Source organism: Ambystoma mexicanum, chromosome 4q (assembly GCF_040938575.1).
Source record: "Ambystoma mexicanum isolate Mex_15411 chromosome 4q, UKY_AmexF1_1, whole genome shotgun sequence".
NCBI lineage: Eukaryota > Metazoa > Chordata > Amphibia > Caudata > Ambystomatidae > Ambystoma > Ambystoma mexicanum.
In genome coordinates, this window is record NC_090928.1 from 1,228,434,673 (window position 1) to 1,228,454,155 (window position 19,483).

At 45.3% G+C, this 19,483-nt stretch overlaps 2 protein-coding genes across 6 annotated transcripts in view; both read right to left on the bottom strand.

The window, feature by feature from the left end:
* The window catches only part of LOC138468296 (beta-1,3-galactosyltransferase 2-like), a 574,221-nt gene that overhangs the window by 106,595 nt on the left and 448,143 nt on the right, over positions 1–19,483 (bottom strand). For 4 of the 5 annotated variants that reach the window (XM_069608784.1, XM_069608782.1, XM_069608783.1 and 1 more), the window contains one exon: positions 15,084–15,231. The exons of the other annotated variant lie outside the window; for it this stretch is intronic. The gene's annotated coding sequence lies outside the window, so the exon portion shown is untranslated. The remainder of the gene's footprint in view (positions 1–15,083; positions 15,232–19,483) is intronic. 5 annotated transcript variants of the gene reach the window in all.
* On the bottom strand, positions 9,304–10,956 carry LOC138467352 (caldesmon-like). The gene has a single exon (XM_069607318.1). It carries the CDS (start codon positions 10,954–10,956, stop codon positions 9,304–9,306), a length of 1,653 nt encoding a protein of 550 aa, XP_069463419.1.

Below are 19,483 nucleotides of genomic sequence, written 5' to 3' on the forward strand. Positions count from 1 at the left end.
ACCCCAGAGTGGCCTATTATAGCTGATGTAAGGCAGAACCCAGAGTGGCCTATTATACCCAGAGTGGCCTATTATACCCATAGTGGCCAATTATACCTGACGTGAGACAGACCCCAGAGTGGCCTATTATACCTGATGTAAGGCAGAACCCAGAGTGGCCTATTCTACCCATAGTGGCCTATTATACCTGATGTGAGGCAGACCCCAGAGTGGCCTATTATACCCATATTGGCCTATTATACCTGACGTAAGGCAGATCCCACAGTGGCCTATTATACCTGATGTAAGGCAGACCCCACAGAGGCCTATTATACCTGATGTAAGGCAGACCCCACAGTGGCCTATTATACCTGATATAAGGCAGCTTTTATACCTGATGTAAGGCAGATCCCATAGTGGCCTATTATACCTGATGTAAGGCAGACCCCAGAGTGGCCTATTATACCTGATGTAAGGCAGATCCCATAGTGGCCTATTATACCTGATGGAAGGCAGACCCCAGAGTAGCCTATTATACCTGATGTAAGGCAGACCCCAGAGTGGCCTATTATACCTGATGTAAGGCAGAACCCAGATTGGCCTATTATACCCATAGTGGCCTATTATACCTGATGTGAGGCAGACCCCAGAGTGGCCTATTATACCTGATGTGAGGCAGAACCCAGAGTGGCCTATTATACCCATAGTGGCCTATCATACCTGATGTGAGGCAGACCCCAGAGTGGCCTATTATACCTTACGTAAGGCAGACCCCAGAGATGCCTATTATACCTGATGTAAGGCAGACCCCACAGTGGCTATTATACCTGATGTAAGGCAGAACTCAGAGAGGCCTATTATAACTGACGTAAGGCAGACCTCGCAGTGGCCTATTATACCTGATGTAAGGCAGACCTCAGAGATGCCTATTATACCTGATGTAAGGCAGACCCCACAGTGGCCTATTATGGTTGTAGGTCAAATGATCTATTTTTTTTTTGTTTTTTTTTCACATTGTTTTTTTGGGGGGGTCCCCCCAACCCTCTTTTTTTTGCTAAAAACCACTTTTTTCCCCTAAACGAAAACCTAAAATAATATATATAACTACAAAAAAATGTGATCATTCGACCTGCCGACCAAATTGTGTCGACCTTTTGACTGTCGACCATTTGACTAGACAGCGCCTATTATACCTGATGTAAGGCAGAACCTAGAGTGGCCGATTATACCTGATGTAAGGTAGATATTATACCTGATGTAAGTCAGACCCCACAGTGGACTATTATACCTAATGTAAGGCAGACCTCAGAGTGGCCTATTATACCTGATGTGAGGCAGACCACAGAGAGGCCTATTATACCTAATGTAAGGCAGAACCTAGAGTGGCCTATTATACCTGATGTAAGGTAGACATTATACCTGATGTAAGGCAGATCCCAGAGTGGCCTATTATACCTGATGTAAGGCAGACCCCACAGTGGCCTATTAAACCTGATGTAAGGCAGATCCCAGAGTGGCCTATTATACCTGATGTAAGGCAGATCTCAGAGTGGCCTATTATACCTGATGTAAGGCAGATCCCAGAGTGGCCTATTATACCTGACGTAAGGCAGACCCCACAGTAGCCTAATATACCCGATGTAAGGCAGATCCCAGAGTGGCCTATCATATCTGATGTAAGGCAGACCCCAGAGTGGCTTATTATACCTGATGTAAGGCAGATCCCAGAGTGGCCTATTATACCCGATGTAAAACAGACCCCATAGTGGCCTATTATACCTGTTGTGAGGAAGATCCCATTGTGGCCTATAATACCCGATGTAAGGCAGATCCCAGAGTGGCCTATTATACCCGATGTACGGCAGACCTCACAGTGGCCTATTATACCTGATGTAAGGCAGCTATTATGCCTGAGGTAAGGCAGACTCCAGAGAGGACTATTATACCTGACGTAAGGCAGACCCCATAGTGGCCTATTATACTTGATGTAAGGCAGATGCCAGAGTGGCCTATTATACCTGATGTAAGGCAGATCCCATAGTGGCCTATTATACCTGTTGTAAGGCAGACACCATAGTGGCCTATTATACCTGACATAAGGCAGGCCCCACAGTGGCCTATTATAAGGCAGATCTCAGAGTGGCCTATTATAAGGCAGATCCCATAGTGGCCTATTATACCTGATGTAAGGCAGACCCCACAGTGGCCTATTATACCTGATATAAGGCAGCTATTATACCTGATGTAAGGCAGATCCCATAGTGGCCTATTATACCTGATGTAAGGCAGATCCCATAGTGGCCTATTATACCTGATGGAAGGCAGACCCCAGAGTAGCCTATTATACCTGATGTAAGGCAGACCCCAGAGTGGCCTATTATACCTGATGTAAGGCAGAACCCAGATTGGCCTATTATACCCATAGTGGCCTATTATACCTGATGTGAGGCAGCCCCCAGAGTGGCCTATTATACCTGATGTGAGGCAGAACCCAGAGTGGCCTATTATACCCATAGTGGCCTATCATACCTGATGTGAGGCAGACCCCAGAGTGGCCTATTATACCTTACGTAAGGCAGACCCCAGAGATGCCTATTATACCTGATGTAAGGCAGACCCCACAGTGGCTATTATACCTGATGTAAGGCAGACCTCAGAGAGGCCTATTATAACTGACGTAAGGCAGACCTCGCAGTGGCCTATTATACCTGATGTAAGGCAGACCTCAGAGATGCCTATTATACCTGATGTAAGGCAGACCCCACAGTGGCCTATTATGGTTGTAGGTCAAATGATCTATTTTTTTTTTGTTTTTTTTTCACATTGTTTTTTTGGGGGGGGTCCCCCCAACCCTCTTTTTTTTGCTAAAAAACACTTTTTTCCCCTAAACGAAAACCTAAAATAATATATATAACTACAAAAAAATGTGATCATTCGACCTGCCGACCAAATTGTGTCGACCTTTTGACTGTCGACCATTTGACTAGACAGCGCCTATTATACCTGATGTAAGGCAGAACCTAGAGTGGCCTATTATACCTGATGTAAGGTAGATATTATACCTGATGTAAGTCAGACACCACAGTGGACTATTGTACCTAATGTAAGGCAGACCTCAGAGTGGCCTATTATACCTGATGTGAGGCAGACCACAGAGAGGCCTATTATACCTAATGTAAGGCAGAACCTAGAGTGGCCTATTATACCTGATGTAAGGTAGACATTATACCTGATGTAAGGCAGATCCCAGAGTGGCCTATTATACCTGATGTAAGGCAGACCCCACAGTGGCCTATTAAACCTGATGTAAGGCAGATCCCAGAGTGGCCTATTATACCTGATGTAAGGCAGATCTCAGAGTGGCCTATTATACCTGATGTAAGGCAGATCCCAGAGTGGCCTATTATACCTGACGTAAGGCAGACCCCACAGTGGCCTAATATACCCGATGTAAGGCAGATCCCAGAGTGGCCTATCATATCTGATGTAAGGCAGACCCCAGAGTGGCTTATTATACCTGATGTAAGGCAGATCCCAGAGTGGCCTATTATACCCGATGTAAAACAGACCCCATAGTGGCCTATTATACCTGTTGTGAGGAAGATCCCATTGTGGCCTATAATACCCGATGTAAGGCAGATCCCAGAGTGGCCTATTATACCCGATGTACGGCAGACCTCACAGTGGCCTATTATACCTGATGTAAGGCAGCTATTATGCCTGAGGTAAGGCAGACTCCAGAGAGGACTATTATACCTGACGTAAGGCAGACCCCATAGTGGCCTATTATACTTGATGTAAGGCAGATGCCAGAGTGGCTTTTTTTTTTTTTTTTTTACTTGCTTTTAATCGGAAAGAAATTTAACGATTTTTACAAGAACCCTTCTTCTTCTACAGATGCGCCAAGGCGCTTTTCACGGTCGTTTTTATGATGACACTTCTGAGGTCGTAGTCTATTTCCGCCTTCTCTCTCGGGAATTACGCTGTTATTTAATTGTTCCTCGTGTTTCGCTTTCAATGGGCGATTTCACTGTCCCGGCCACCTCTGCTGTTTTCATATGGGCCTGTGTGTTGGCAATCTTTTCGAAAGCAAGGTCTATCAATTTTACTGCCGCTATGGTCCATCTCGTTGTTTCTCCTGAGATTAATCTATTCCAGACCGCCTCTTCATCTAGCATCGTCGCCCCTTGCAGACAGGATTGTAGATATCTGTCTCTATTTGTGCTGGTTTTTGGGCATCTTAGGACTAGATGTTGCAATGTTTCCACTTCTTCTTTATTTTTGCATAGGCGGCAACTGTTATCCATTTTTGATGATCTAATGGCTAGGATTTGGTGGGTCATCAGCAGGTTTAATCTTGCCTTCAAAAATGTGCTCCTCATCTTCTTATTCGGAAACTTTTTGCAGTAACTCAGCGGCTCTTTCACCCTATTAAACGTCGGTGGAAGGTGGGTGAGTAGCTTATTTGCTCTCGCTGTGTCTACAGTGTGGATCCAATCCATGAGTTCAATTTTTATCTTTACTCGATCTGGATTTTTTTTTAGCTCTTCTTCTGTGCATGATATTTCGTTTAGTGTTTCTTGTATTGTTGTTGCCCAATTGTTGAGCGCTTTGCAGGTGCCCATTTTCAATTCTTCTGCTATCACCGCACATATTGGTAATGAATCAGCCATTATGATTTTTCTATAAAGTCTCAGCTTGCTTTGCTTTACTGATGTAGCTAACGAGACCAGGCCCAATTCCCTTCTAATTGCGGGCATGGAGGTTGATTTGGGTAGGCCTAATACTGCCTTCCACACGTGACCTTCCAATTTTTTCCATATTGCGTTCGGTAAGTTGAGGGCGGCTTCCATTCCATAGGTGATAGAAGGCACAACCTTTGCCTTGTAAAATTTTATTGCTGGAACAATGGAAAATTTCCCAAATCTTTTGTCAACCAGTCTAGTTTGTGCCGTGAGTCTTTTGACCTTGTCCCATAACTGATCTTGTATTGCGTTGTCGCCTGCTGATCTGTCCAAGGTTACCCCTAGGTATTTGAACTTGTCGACTACTTCCAATTTGGCGTTCTCCAAATGCCAATTTGGCTGCTTTGTATTTTTGTTTGCGATTTTTTCAAAGAACATCACTTTAGTTTTTGTTGTGTTGATTTCCAAATGATTTGTTGACATATAGTTTGCCAGATTGTTCAGTTTTCGTTGCAGCCCAATTGGTGTTTGGTCGATAATGATGGCGTCGTCTGCGTACCATAGTCTTGGTATAATTTCATTTCCAATTTTTGGTGGGAAAGCTCTTATTTTTTTTTCTTCGATCTGGTAGTCCCCCAAGAAAGCAATGAACAGGGCTGGAGCTAATGGGCAGCCCTGTTTTACACCTCGCTGGATTGCAATCTCTTCCGACAAGATGCCTTGTTTATTCAGTTTTACTCTGATTTTTGTGTTTTCATGAAGCGCTTTTATTGGGGCCATGATGGACGTTGGGCATTCCCACTTGCTCAGTTTTAGCCATAGTTTTTCTCGATCAATTTTATCAAAAGCTTTTGATAGATCTACGAATGCCAGGTAGATTTTTGGGGCACCTTCTTTTACTTTCGCTTTCAAGATCTGTATGATCAATATATTTATTGTCGTGCCTCCCTTCTTCTGAAATCCTGTCTGAAAAATGTCGAAGCAGGGTGCAGTCTTTGCCCATGTCCCAAAGTGGGTCAACAGCTGGGTTGCGTAGATTTTGCCCACAATGTCTAACAGTGCTATGGGCCTATAGCTTTCAGGGTCTTCTCTTTCGCCTTTTTTGTACACTGGCACAATTATGGCCTTTAGCCATGTTTCCGGCACCATTTTTGTCTGGGCACAGTGTGAGAAGATTTTACTTATTAGCACTGGCCAAGCGTTCGCCGATTGCTTTAGGTCGATATTTGACAACCCGTCCGGTCCTGGGGCCCTTGATGTTTTTGATGGTTTTTTCAATGTCTGTGGTGTTAGCCTCGTTCACCAAAATGGCTGTCATGTCTGGTAATCCTTTAGTTGTTTGCGTTTTCGGTCGCTCAAATTGTGTCGTTAGATATGATTTCCAACTTGACTCAGGGACTTGATTTGTCAGTTCCGGTGGCTTCGAGGGATTTGTTGCTTTGATTATTCTCCAGAAATCACTTGTTTTCTTTGAACCAAGGCTTTTCAACATTTTTTCCGCATCTTGTTGGTACATCCATAATCTATGTTGCTTTAGTCAATGATTATATTTCTTAGCCTCCCTCTGCCAGTTTTCCCAGTCTTCCTGCTGGTCTCTTTTTATTGCAATTTTTCTTAACCTCCTCACCACTTTTCTTCTTTCAACCACAAGTTTGTCATATGTGTGCAATGCATTAGATGTTTTCTTCTGTTGACTCCTCGCTGGTTTTTTGTATGGTATTAGCAATGGTATGTAGTTCGGTCGAGTTTGTGGTGCTTTTTCTTGGGCTTCCTCTGGGAGTCTATATCTTGCTGTTATCGTTTTTACATCTTCTTCTGTTAGACGAATTCTAGATTGCTGGTTGTTTATTTCAAGGTTGTGTTTGTACATATGATTTTCTGTTTGTGATCCTGTCCATTTGCATGTCAGCAGATTGTGATCACTGTGTGTGGTTCTTTGAACTTTATATTCTTCAATTCTAGGTAGGAATTCTGTCGACACAAAGATGTAATCTAGGGTAGCTTTTGCATTCACACTCTCCCAAGTTGGGATGTTCTTTTGTTTCAGAAATAGAGCTGCGATGTTATGAAAATTTCTTGGTTTGATCAGGGTCTCCCATGCGGCACCTCTCTCGCGGGTCTTGTCTTGACACTTTCCCAACTTTGTTTCTTTGTTCCCCTCCCTGCAATCGGCATTTAGGTCACCACATATGATGATGTCCGCATTCATGTGTACTGTTTTGATTTCGTCTATCACCTCTGCCATTTTTGCGCAGTACGTTTTGTTTGTCATCTTTTGGGGGTTCCAATACGTGTTTATTATGATGACTTGGTTGCCATTTCTCTTGCTATTTGATTTTCCTTCGTCGGTCCATGTCGTCAGTATTACTAGCATCTCATATGATTCATGTAATTTTATCGGTGTTGCCAGGCCTACTCCCATTTTCGTTGCTGTCAACAGACCTGAGGATGGTCGGCCTAACAAGCCCTTGCTTGCAGGTGCTATTTCCACTACGTAGCCGTCTAGGCCGGGTTTTTCTTGTAGCCAAGTTTCTTGTAGACATATGATGTCTAGTGCGCCTAGGTCCACGTCGCCCGGTCTGGTTAAATGCATGTATCCTCTTGTGTTCCATGACCCCAGGATGAAACATTTCTTGCTTTCTTTTTGGTCACCACTACTTTGTTCATCCCCCGTAGGTGCCGGTGACCACGTTAATTGCTAGTTTTCTGTTTTGCCCATTAAGGCTGCTTTTAGCCATGCTAGCGGGCCCGTGTTTATTGACATCTCCTTTGTTTGTCTCGGAGGTGATTTCTTTGCTCTCTCGTTTCTACTGTGGCGGCCAGTTCTCTCTGGGCTAAAATGTCTATGAGCGCGTCTTTGTTCCACTCTCTGGTGTAGGTTATGATGTACTGAGCCCGTGTCCTGGTGCTCCGTCCTTGACTGCGTGTTTTGTTGTTGTTTTTCGTCCTTATGGTATCTTCGGTTCTCTTTTCTGTCTTCCGTTCGTCCATACTCCAATTCCCAATCGATACCCCTTTCTTCTCTATGTTTTCCTAGTCTGTTAGATCGATACCGCTCTTCTGTCCGTGAAGTAAAATGGTATGGCCTTCTTTCTTTTTCATCGTACTTAGGGTCTTTCTTTTCTTTTTGTGTTTCTCTTTTTATTTCTGTCAACCCAAACCCATTTTGGAACATTTCAGTAGCTGCGTTTACTTCCGTTTCTTGCCGGATTGGTTCTTTCACGTGGATGTATGCCTTTGCGATCTTTCCTCTATGATAAGGCTCTACTAACGTAATATCTTCTGTTTTTATCATTTTCAGCGCGTTCATTTTGCTCATTAATTTCAAAATCGTCTTCCTATTTAGGATCATGTATCCGCTTTTTGGGTCTAATTGCTCAAGTTTGAATATACGTTCTTGTTTTTCAGCTTTCGACATGCCAGTTTTTTTGTTATTCTCTGGACTTATTATCACCTGTTTTCGGTGTGTTGTTAACCGCTCACTTATTCTTTGCTCTTTTGAGGGCTTTCGTTCTTCTTCTCTGTTCTTTTTTTATGTCTCCCTTTCTCTCCTCATTTGGGTCTCACTTGCCTCTGGTCTTCTTTTTGGTGTTTGGGGTTTCATGTTTTGTCTAATTTCTATTTCTTTCTCTTCTTCTTTTTGCTTTTGTGTTTGCTGATCTGTGTTCACCTCCATCACAGAGTTGTTGGAGGCGGTCTCTCAATGCTGGGACAAATTCATCAAATCTGTGTCGCTCATCAAATCTTCGACCGAGAAGGGGGAGCTGCTCGTTTTGTCTCTTTTCCTTTCTCTCTGACTTTTTTCTGAACTTTCCTCTCTGATTTTTTCTTTTTTTTTTTCTTTTAGTTTTTCTGCTTCCTGCTGCTCCGCCTTCTCTGTCGTCGGATCTTTGTCAGCCTTGTCATTTTTTTTTAGTTTCAATATCACTGGAACTTTTTTCTGGGGATGATTTTGGAGTCCCGATTTGATTGGGTATGTTTGTGGGGGTTTGGACCTTTCCTCCATCACTTCCTTTATCTCATGGTCTTCTTTGTGTCTATCTGTTACCGCATTTTTACTTTCCCGCTCTGATTTTTTTTTGGTTTTCTGGTCCTTCTCCTTTGTCCCCCTTTTTAAGCACTCAATTTGTTTCTTTAAATCCTCCAATTCTTTTTCCCACCCTTTCTTGTAGGCGTCATTTCTTTGTTCTACAGCTGTGATGTATCCTTCTATATGTGTGATTTTCGTGGACATAGAGGCCAGAATTGATGTGTTATCTTGTATTCCTTCTTTTATTGTTTGATATAGTTTGCAATATGGCGCCAGTGCTATCGTTATTGCAGACATGATTGTTAGTAGGTCCGGTTTTTTACTTGGGGACTCCTTTTGTATCGGCGTGTCTAATTCACTTATCCTTCTGTTTTTCGGCGATTTTGGTGTACTGGCTATTTTCCCTGGCGTTGCCATTTTTTCTGTGAATAGGCTATTGCTTAACCTGGTTCTGTGTGATTTTTCCTCCAACCTTATACACTTAGGTTTTTCTTTCTGTGTTTCTCTTTGTTGGTTCTCTCTATGTAGTTCTCTTACTTTCTACGGGGTACGAAGTAGCTGGTCTGAATTCGGGTGTGCTTTTGCCCCATCTGGGCAGTCCACGTTTTGTCATTGATCTTTTGGTTGGAGCACCCTCTCCCGGGCCAGGGCCTGTCTTTGGTTGTCGTCTTCAAGCGTTACGGTATTTCCCCCTCCTTCAGAGGGCTCCTCCTGATGTTTTTTGAAGGTGCTTTGCTTCCGTCTTTCTTCTCTTTCTTCTATTTGTCGCCGGATTGCTTTTGCCGCATTCTTTTTTTCTTGCAGGAGCTGCGACAGACCTGTAGCTGGCGGTCCTTCTAGCCCCAAGGTGACCCCGGGGGTCTGTTGGCTGTCCCCTCCGGAATTTACCTCGACCGCTTCCAGCAGTTCTGCATCAGATAGATCGTTTTCCAGGTCTAATTTTCGTTTCTGCTGGTTAAAGAAAAATGCTTTCAATGTTCCTGACAAGGATACTGGCAATGTTCCTTTTTGCATTCCCTCAATTTTTTTTTGCGAGTTCTTTTTTATATTTTCTAATGTCGTTTTCGTTTTTCCTAGCTGTTCACATCCTCTTCCTTTAGTGTTCTTTGTTGTTTTCATTTCGTTCGTCTTTTCTTGTTTTTTTCTTTGCGTTGTTGGTTTATTGGTAGTTATCCTTTTTTTCTGTTTTGCTTTTAAGGCTTTTTTCTCCTGTCCTGTTTCCGAGTCTGAGTCTGACATCCCCGTTTCACTTTCACTCCAACTTTCTTCTGTGCTGCTTTCTTTCCCTTCGTTACTGATGGATTTGTTAATTGGCACTTGCGTCCGATTGTCTTCCCTTTGTTTTGTCTCTTCTCCTATTACATTCTCACTTATGCCCAATTCCTCGTCAGTGTCAACAGACCCTGGTTTCCTGTGTACACTTACTTGTACGCCTGTTTTGGGAACCTTCTCTATTGGCCAGTTTAGCCTTCTTCCTTCCTCATTTTCTTGTGGTAAACTGTCCACCTCCACACTTTCCCTTTCTTGAGTGGTGGTCAGCTTATTAGCCTGGCTCTTTGCCAATTCTGCTATCTGCGTCCCTTTAGTGTTTTCGTCTGGGCTGTCTGTTTGACCTCGAACTTTCTCACGGCGTTTCTCTAGACCACTTCTCTCCATGTTTCCCATCCGCGTGGGGTTCCTCCCAGCCCGCCCTGGGTCAGGCGAGGCAGGCAGGGCTGGCTGTCCTGCTCCGCGGTTTGTTGTCTTTTCCGATGATTTCTTCTCCCTTCGTTCCCTCCTGTCCTCGGCGTCACAGCGCTCCTGCTGAGGGTCCGTCAGTGGCTGCCCTCCGGCTGCCATTTCCTGAAACCCACTCGCCTTAAGAGCGGTGTGCAGGGCACTGTGACCCTTGACCGGTAGGTCTTGCTTTCTTTCACCGCTTAGGTTTATTTGCGGGACTTGTGGTTCTGTTGTTACTTGTGCGTCTTTCTCCTCTGGTTCGCAGGCGCACGACGCTGTCGTCTTGCCCACCTCTCTGAGCTCGTTGTTCGTACTGTTGTAACGAGACCTCGGCGTATGTAGCTCTTTTTTTTCTTCGTGGGCGGTTTCTTCACTGGGAAGCGTCTTAGATTTCAGCCGCCTGGCTGGTGATTTCACGCTCCTTAGACGCCGTTTGCTGTTGTCAGTGTCTGAATCAGCTCCCACCTCGTCCGTTTTTTCATTTTTACTATTTTTTCGCCCTTGCTGTAACGGTGGTCTCTCATATTTCTGGGCTGCGGCCATATTGCGTCTGCCTCTGCCCTCGCGGGCTCCCGCGGACTCCAGCAGACTCAACTCTCCTCACCCAACTCCGCTCACCGCTCCGCTCTGGTGCAGGGTTTTTAAGCCCTCCCACACGCTGTAGTCGACAGGGGAGAGAGACTCCAGCAGACTCAACTCTCCTCACCCAACTCCGCCTTTTATCCCTGACGTAAGGCAGACCCCGATCCCAGAGCAGCCTATCATACCTGATGTAAGTCAGATCCCAGAGTGGTCCATTATACCAACTGTAAGGTTCATATTATACCTGATGTAATGCAGACCCCAGAGTCGCCTATTATAATTGATGTAAGGCAAATCTCAGAGTGGTCTATTATACCTGATGTAAGGCAGATGCCAGAGTGGCCTATTATACCTGATGTAAGGCAGATCCCAGAGTGGCCTATTATACCTGATGTAAGGCAGATCCCAGAGTGGCCTATTATACCCGATGTAAGGCAGACCCCAGAGTGGCCTATTATACCTGATGTAAGGCAGATCCCAGAGTGGCCTATTATACCCGATGTAAAACAGACCCCATAGTGGCCTATTATACCCGCTGTGAGGAAGATCCCATTGTGGCCTATAATACCTGATGTAAGGCAGATCCCTGAGTGGCCTATTATACCCGATGTAAGGCAGACCTCACAGTGGCCTATTATACCTGATGTAAGGCAGCTATTATGCCTGAGGTAAGGCAGACTCCAGAGAGGAATATTATACCTGACGTAAGGCAGACCCCGTAGTGGCCTATTATACTTGATGTAAGGCAGATGCCAGAGTGGCCTTTTATCCCTGACATAAGGCAGACCCCGCTCCCAGAGCAGCCTATTATACCTGATGTAAGTCAGATGCCAGAGTGGTCCATTATACCAACTGTAACGTTCATATTATACCTGATGTAAGGCAGACCCCAGAGTCGCCTATTATACCTGATGTAAGGCAAATCTCAGAGTGGTCTATTATAACTGATGTAAGGCAGATGCCAGAGTCGCCTATTATACCTGATGTAAGGCAGATCCCAGAGTGGTCTATTATACCTGATGTAAGGTAATTATTATACCTGATGTAAGGCAGATCCCAGAATGGCCTATTATATCTGATGTAAGGTAGATATTATACCTGATGTAAGGTAGATCCCAGAGCGGTCTATTATACCTGATGTAAGGCAGATATTATACCTGATGTAAGGCAGACCCCAGAGTCGCCTATTATACCCGATGTAAGGCAGATATTATACCTGATGTAAGGCAGATATTATACCGGATGTAAGGCAGATCCCATAGTGGCCTATTATACCTGATGTAAGGCAGATATTATACCTGATGTAAGACAGATCCCATAGTGGCCTATTATACCTGATGTAAGGCAGATATTATACCTGATGTAAGGCAGATATTATACCTGAAGTAAGGCAGACCCCAGAGTTGGCTATTATACCCGAAGTTAGGCAGATATTATACCTGATGTAAGGCAGATATTATACTGATGTAAGGCAGACCTCAGAGTCGCCTATAATACCCGATGTAAGGCAGATATTATACCTGATGTAAGGCAGATGTTATACCTGATGTAAGGCAGACCCCAGAGTCACCTATTATACCCGATGTAAGGCTGATATTATACCTGATATAAGGCAGATATTATACTGATGTAAGGCAGTCACCAGAGTCGCCTATTATACTCGATGTAAGGCAGATATTATACCTGATGTAAGGCAAACCCCAGAGTCGCCTATTATACCCGATGTAAGGCAGATAATATACCTTAGGTAAGGCAGACGCCAGAGTCTACTATTATACGCGATGTAAGGCAGATATTATACTTGATGTAAGGCAGATCCCATAGTGGCCTATTATACCCGATGTAAGGTAGATATTATACCTGATGTAAGGCAAATCCCAGAATGGCCTATTATATCCGATGTAAGGCAGATATTATACCGGATGCAAGGCAGATCCCATAGTGGCCTATTATACCTGATGTTAGGCAGATATTATACCTGATGTAAGGCAGACCCAGAGTCGCCTATTATACCTGATGTAAGGCAGATATTATACCTGATGTAAGGCAGACCCCAGAGTCGCCTATTATACCCGATGTAAGGCAGCTATTATACCTGATGTAAGGCAGATATTATACCTGATGTAATTCCGATGTAAGGCAGATCCCATAGTGGCCTTTTATACCCGATGTAAGGCAGATATACCTGATGTGAGGCAGATCCCAGAGCGGCCTAGTATACCTGAGGTAAGGTAGATATTATACCTGATGTAATTCCGATATAAGGCAGATCCCATAGTGTGAAGGCCTGATGCCCATTCCCAGCTGAGAAGCATCTGAGCAGCTTTCACGCCTCCCCAGTTACCTCAGGGACAATGGGAGCGGCTGCTCTACTCGGTGCTCAATGTCACACTTAATAGCAGAGCTTCCGGTCCATGCCTACCTCAAACCCTCCACGCAGGCGACACCGCCAGGTGAGAAATGTAGAAATACTGCATGTACCTCCCTATTCAGGCTGGGGGCGGTTGTTTCAGCGCAACAGCGTGCAATTCTTGATGACTATTCACTTATTATGCGCTCAGTGTTCACCTCTCTTCAAGCAGCCTGGAATTGCTTCTTTGCCCCTCACGCCCCCCGACTGGCAGTTAGAGGCAGGTGAACCGAGCAAAGGCGAGTGAAAAAGATACAGAGGGTCCTCTGAAGGTGGGGGAGAGGGGTGAAGCAATACAGGGGCGAGAGAGGGAGTGAGAGACTGTGACTGACTGCCAGGCTGTGCCTTAAAGAATGAGAGACTGATTAGAAGGAGAGTGGCGATTGGGGATTAGAACAAGGAAGAGTGACTCGGAGAAGCAGGAGTGGCAAGGACAGGAGGACCAAGAGGGGTTAGGATGAGGAAGCAGGACAAGGAAGAAGGAATACAAAGAGGAAGTGGGATGAGGATGTGAAAGAGAGACTAGAATGAGGAAGAGAGCCTGGGACAAGGAAGAACAGCTACAACGAGGGATTAGGCTGAAGAACAGGGACGAGGAAGAGGGACGAGGACGAGGAAGAGGGATTAAAAATGAGGAACACATAGAGGGAATAGGAAGAGATACAAGGTAGAGGATGATGGAATAAGAAGAGCGGGAGTGACTAGGAAGGGGGAGAGGGCCTGGGACAAGGAAGAGCAACTACAACGAGGGACTAGGCTGGAGAACAGGGATGAGGAAGAGGGACTAGGATGGGGAAGAGGGCCTGGGACAAGGAAGAACAACTATAACGAGGGACTAGGCTGGAGAACAGGGACAAGGAAGAGGGCCTGGGACGATGAAGTGGGCCTGGGACAAGGAAGAGCAACTATAACGAGGGTCTAGGCTTGAGAACAGGGATGAGGAATAGGGACTAGGATGGGGAAGAGGGCATGGGACAAGGAAGAGGACCTGGGACAAGGAAGAGCAACTACAACCAGGGACTAGGCTGGAGAAGAGGGACGAGGAAGAGGGACTAGGATGGGGAAGAGGGCCTGGGACAAGGAAGAGGGCCTGGGACAAGGAAGAGCAACTACAACGAGGGAATAGGCTGGAGAACAGGGACGAGGAAGAGGGACTAGGATGGGAAGAGGGCCTGGGACAAGGAAGAGCAACTACAACGAGGGCCTAGGCTGGAGAACAGGGATGAGGAATAGGGACTAGGATGGGGAAGAGGGCCTGGGACAAGGAAGAGCAACTACAATGAGGGACTAGGCTGGAGAACAGGGTCGAGGAAGAGGCACTAGGATGAGGAAGAGGTACTGAGACTGACTGAGACCAAATTAATTATAGGGCTTTGAAGTTTTCTTTTGTTTATTAATGCCTTCGCTGAGACATGTTGGCATAAGAAGGTTTGATGAGCGTCAGAACACAGCAAGTAACAAGCTGTGATGCTGTCAACACATGCCAATAGCAGTTTCCATGCCAACCAAATAGTCTAACGCCCTTTCCCTTCACTCCCTTCAGGTCTCTGCAGCATTGTGTTGGCCGCAGGGTGGTGCTAATGCGTCACCATATTTGCCAAAACCAAAAACACTTCCATTTGTTATCATTACTAGTGCATACATTATCAGGCACTGGAGACTACGAACACGGACTCACTTTCAGGATGCAATTAGGGAATTCTGTGATATATTTATTTTAAAAAAGTCGTCGAAGGAGTGGATTCTTGGCATCTGGGCTGAGATGTTATCCAATCCATAACCAGGTAACAGACTTCACACCCAATATCCCCAGCCTTCGATGCTGCCTACGAAAAGAACACAAGAAAAGTATATATACATTTTGGAAAAACAGAATTTCTGTCCAGTAAGAAAATGTAACCAGATATTTTGTATTGTCTGTATATGCTTTTGTAATCACATTATGAATGTATTGCAGTACTGCAGAATGTCCGGGTGGTGGCGTCAACCCCGCAGTTTTCTTTTCTCTTTGTTTTTCAAAGATCGAAAGCAATAATCGATCAATTTCGGGGAAACCCTTTTTGGGCTATCACACAATAGTTTACTTTAAGCATTACGACTATTCCTCAGTTCCCTTAAAACGGAGACAGATTGTCCTTTAATAAGAAAAAGAAATCATGCGTGTGTACAGCGAGGCTGAATACAGGAGTCTCTTTCGCCCCCCCCCCACCGCCTCCGCCTTAACGAGTGATGTTTCTGTGCCATTCTTTGTGCTTTGTAAGGATGTGCTGTGACCATGTAAGCACTGTCACAAAACGTATAAGTGCATATTCACCAAAGCAAAAAGGGTTTCAAGTTATTTCAACATCTAACTATTTGCAAAGCAATCTGGAAAAGCACTACCCATCAGAGACACTCAAGGGTCATGCCTCATGACCACCAAGGGCCCGTACCACAAGCATGCACGCCTCGCCCACCCCCAGCCCCCAGAGGGCATGGCCTGCGGCTGATCTCTCTGAGCGCATTACCCATGCCAGGCACACCCACAGGCCATGGAACCCAGGGCACATTAGCCATCTTCACTGCACCCACAGCATATGGCCTGGGGACATGCCCTGTGGGTGCAGCACCCCGGGGGAGGCTCATGTGCAGCACCCCTTTCCACAGCCCCCACAGGGCAGTACCCGGTCCCATGCCTTTGAGTACAAGGCGCTTGGCATGGCCAGGTACAGTACCCCTCTCTCTGCAGCACTCCTGTAGCAGGACCTTGCACCAGTCTCGTGGGACACCACATCAGCGGTGTGGGTAGTGCCCAGAGTGCTGCCCGCCACATTATCCACGGAGTGCGGCCTGCAGCCATAGCCTGCCCATACAGAATGTTACATTTATAGGCGATTTGCCCCATGTGTTTTCTTGGGCATGGCATGCCTAGGCTCACCATGGAGCGAGTGATTTCTAGACATACCCACCTTGTACAGAGAGCGCCTCTTCTCAAGCCCTCTCTCCTCTTGGCGCTGCGCCTCATAGAATCCAGTTGAGTCCCACAATACATTTGGTCCAATTGTACACATAGTTCCGCCGTCGTTTCCTTCTCATGCCTTCCTGAACATCGTATTCATCCCTTGCCCGCCTTTCCTTCTCCCTAACACCACTGAATGTTCTAAGATGCACCACCTTTGCTCTCTGCCAGGCAAAGCGCTTTGAAGCCATAAACTATGGCCGAAGGCGCTATACGAATGCGCGATAACATAACATATCATAACAAACCCGCTGGCACGGGGACAGGGAGGTAGTAGAGCAGAACACAATACAAGGCAACAACGAGGCCAAGAGGCCAGGAGGGAACAGATGCAACTCTGTGGTCAGGGAACAGATAAGTGCAAGACTTTATCAGGCCACACAAGGCGACAAGTGGCTGAGGTAGAGCAGGCTGGAGAACTAAGAGCAAGCAAGGCTTAGGCCGGGGGGCGGAATAGCCTCGGGTTTTTGAGGTTGATAATGGGCACGGTTGCTGTTTCTCAATGTAAAAAAAGAACTACAAAACAAAATGGCCTCCATGGTCATAGAGAGAAGGTAACTCCATGTAGTCCCTTCTTCCTTTCCATGGTGACCATTTCTGTGAAGGGCCGGAACAGCAGGTGTTCCTGGAGTTGGTGAGGGAAGGAGTAGGTTGGGGGGGTAATAGGCGAGGAGCCCGGGGATGGAGGTGCAAGGCAGAGAGGGCTTACCTGCCGGGAGGTAAGACGCAGCCTCCCACTACTGACAATGCTGGGAACGCGGGCCTTCCCATGGGGTGCAGCCGGATTTCCAAGCTTCCTGGTCGCCTGGGAGTCCCCATGACACCCACTCCCAGGTGCGAATTGGGAATACACTGGGATTTTGCAAACTGGGCGTGTGCTTACACTTTGAAACTGGAAGTTTACCAGTGTTGACAAACTGGACTGCAGAACTATTTATAGAGAATAATGAAATTGTGTATTTATTTATTTAAAACCTTTCTAAAAGGCAAACCAGGTATCCCAGCCCTGTACACAGCAGCACACCGGATAAACCATGCTATGATATATTAATAGCCGGGAGAAAGAGCACATGTTTCATATCAGAGAAAAGAAACCCATGAGTCGCTTCCAAAACTAAGCCGGTAGTTTTATCTAAAAGGTGGGCACCCAGTCACGGGTTTAAGGGGCACAGGACGTTCATTCCAATTGCAGATAAACAGGAAATAGGGACAGAACTGAACCTCAAGACAGAGATGGGTTTGGCTCTGCAGGGCTCCGTGGAGGCCAGAAATGGCGAGTTTCCCAGCAGGATAGACTGGGAACTGAGAGAAAGGATTATACAAACCCGCCCCAGTGCCGTACATGTCACGCAGGCCTCCCAGGAGCTCATGGAATTGGGTCACAATCCAACACATGGTCAAACTTCCTGGCTCCAGAGGTTAGTCTTGGACTAATATGGAGGATCGGTCTCTGAGGGTCGAGAGCGGAGCTACAGAGAACTGGCCATGTCAGCATTGCCAGAGTCCAGGTGGGAAATAGCCAAGGATGGTATGTTATGGTATTGTGTATTTATATAGCGCCTATACACAGGCAAGTGTTTCAAAGCACCCAAGGATGGCAAGGGCAACTGAAAAGCGGAGACTGGCCAGAAAGATTGGAGTGAGCAAAGAGAAGCTGTGAACATTGACGGCTTTAACCAATGACTGCACATGAGGCGTACAAGAAAGGCGCAAGCCAACGGTAAAACCCATGGAGTAGAAAAGATTGGGAGGACCCCCATCCACTGGCAAGGAAAGAAGTTCTATTGTCCACACTTAGACAGATTGGTAAATATTAGCATGTCCACACTTAGATAGAATTGTGAACACCAGCCTGCACGGCTCCTAGATAAGATTGTGAATGTTAGCATGTCCACACTCAGATAGAATTGTGAACATTAGCCTGAGTCGCATCTAGATGGAGTTGTAAATATTAGCATGTCCACACTCAGATAGAATTGTGAACATTAGCCTCAGTCGCATCTAGATGGAGTTGTAAATATTTGCATGTCCACACTCAGATAGAATTGTGAACATTAGCCTGAGTCGTATCTAGAATCTAGATGGAATTGTAAATATTAGCATGTCCACACTCAAATAGATTTGTGAACATTGGCCTGAGTCGCATCTGGTTGGAATTGTGAATATTAGCATGTCCACACTCAGATAGAATTTTGAACATTAGCCTGAGTCGCATTTAGATGGAATTGGGAATATTAGCATGTCCACACTTAGGTAGAATTGTAAATATTAGAATGTCGACACTTAGACAGATTGGTAAATATTAGCATGTCCACACTTAAATAGAATTGTAAATATTAGCATGTCCACACTCAGATAGAATTGTGAACATTAGCCTGAGTCGCATCTAGATGGAGTTGTAAATATTAGCATGTCCACACTCAGATAGAATTGTGAACATTGGCCTGAGTCGCATCTAGAATCTAGATGGAATTGTAAATATTAGCATGTCCACACTCAAATAGATTTGTGAACATTGGCCTGAGTCGCATCTGGTTGGAATTGTAAATATTAGCATGTCCACACTTAGACATATTGGTAAATATTAGCATGTCCACACTCAGATAGAATTTTGAACATTAGCCTGAGTCGCATTTAGATGGAATTGGGAATATTAGCATGTCCACACTTAGGTAGAATTGTAAATATTAGAATGTCGACACTTAGACAGATTGGTAAATATTAGCATGTCCACACTTAAATAGAATTGTAAATATTAGCATGTCCACACTCAGATAGAATTGTGAACATTAGCCTGAGTCGCATCTAGATGGAGTTGTAAATATTAGCATGTCCACACTCAGATAGAATTGTGAACATTGGCCTGAGTCGCATCTAGATGGAATTGTAAATATTTGCATGTCCACACTCAGATAGAATTGTGAACATTAGCCTGAGTCGTATCTAGAATCTAGATGGAATTGTAAATATTAGCATGTCCACACTCAGATAGAATTGCCTGAGTCGCATCTAGATGGAATTGTGAATATTAGCATGTCCACACTTAGATAGATTTGTAAATATTAGCATGTCCACACTTA

Bases quoted from the DNA above. Each gene is read 5' to 3' on its own strand.
- LOC138467352 (XM_069607318.1), bottom strand. From the start codon at position 10,956: ATGGCCGCAGCCCAGAAATATGAGAGACCACCGTTACAGCAAGGGCGA.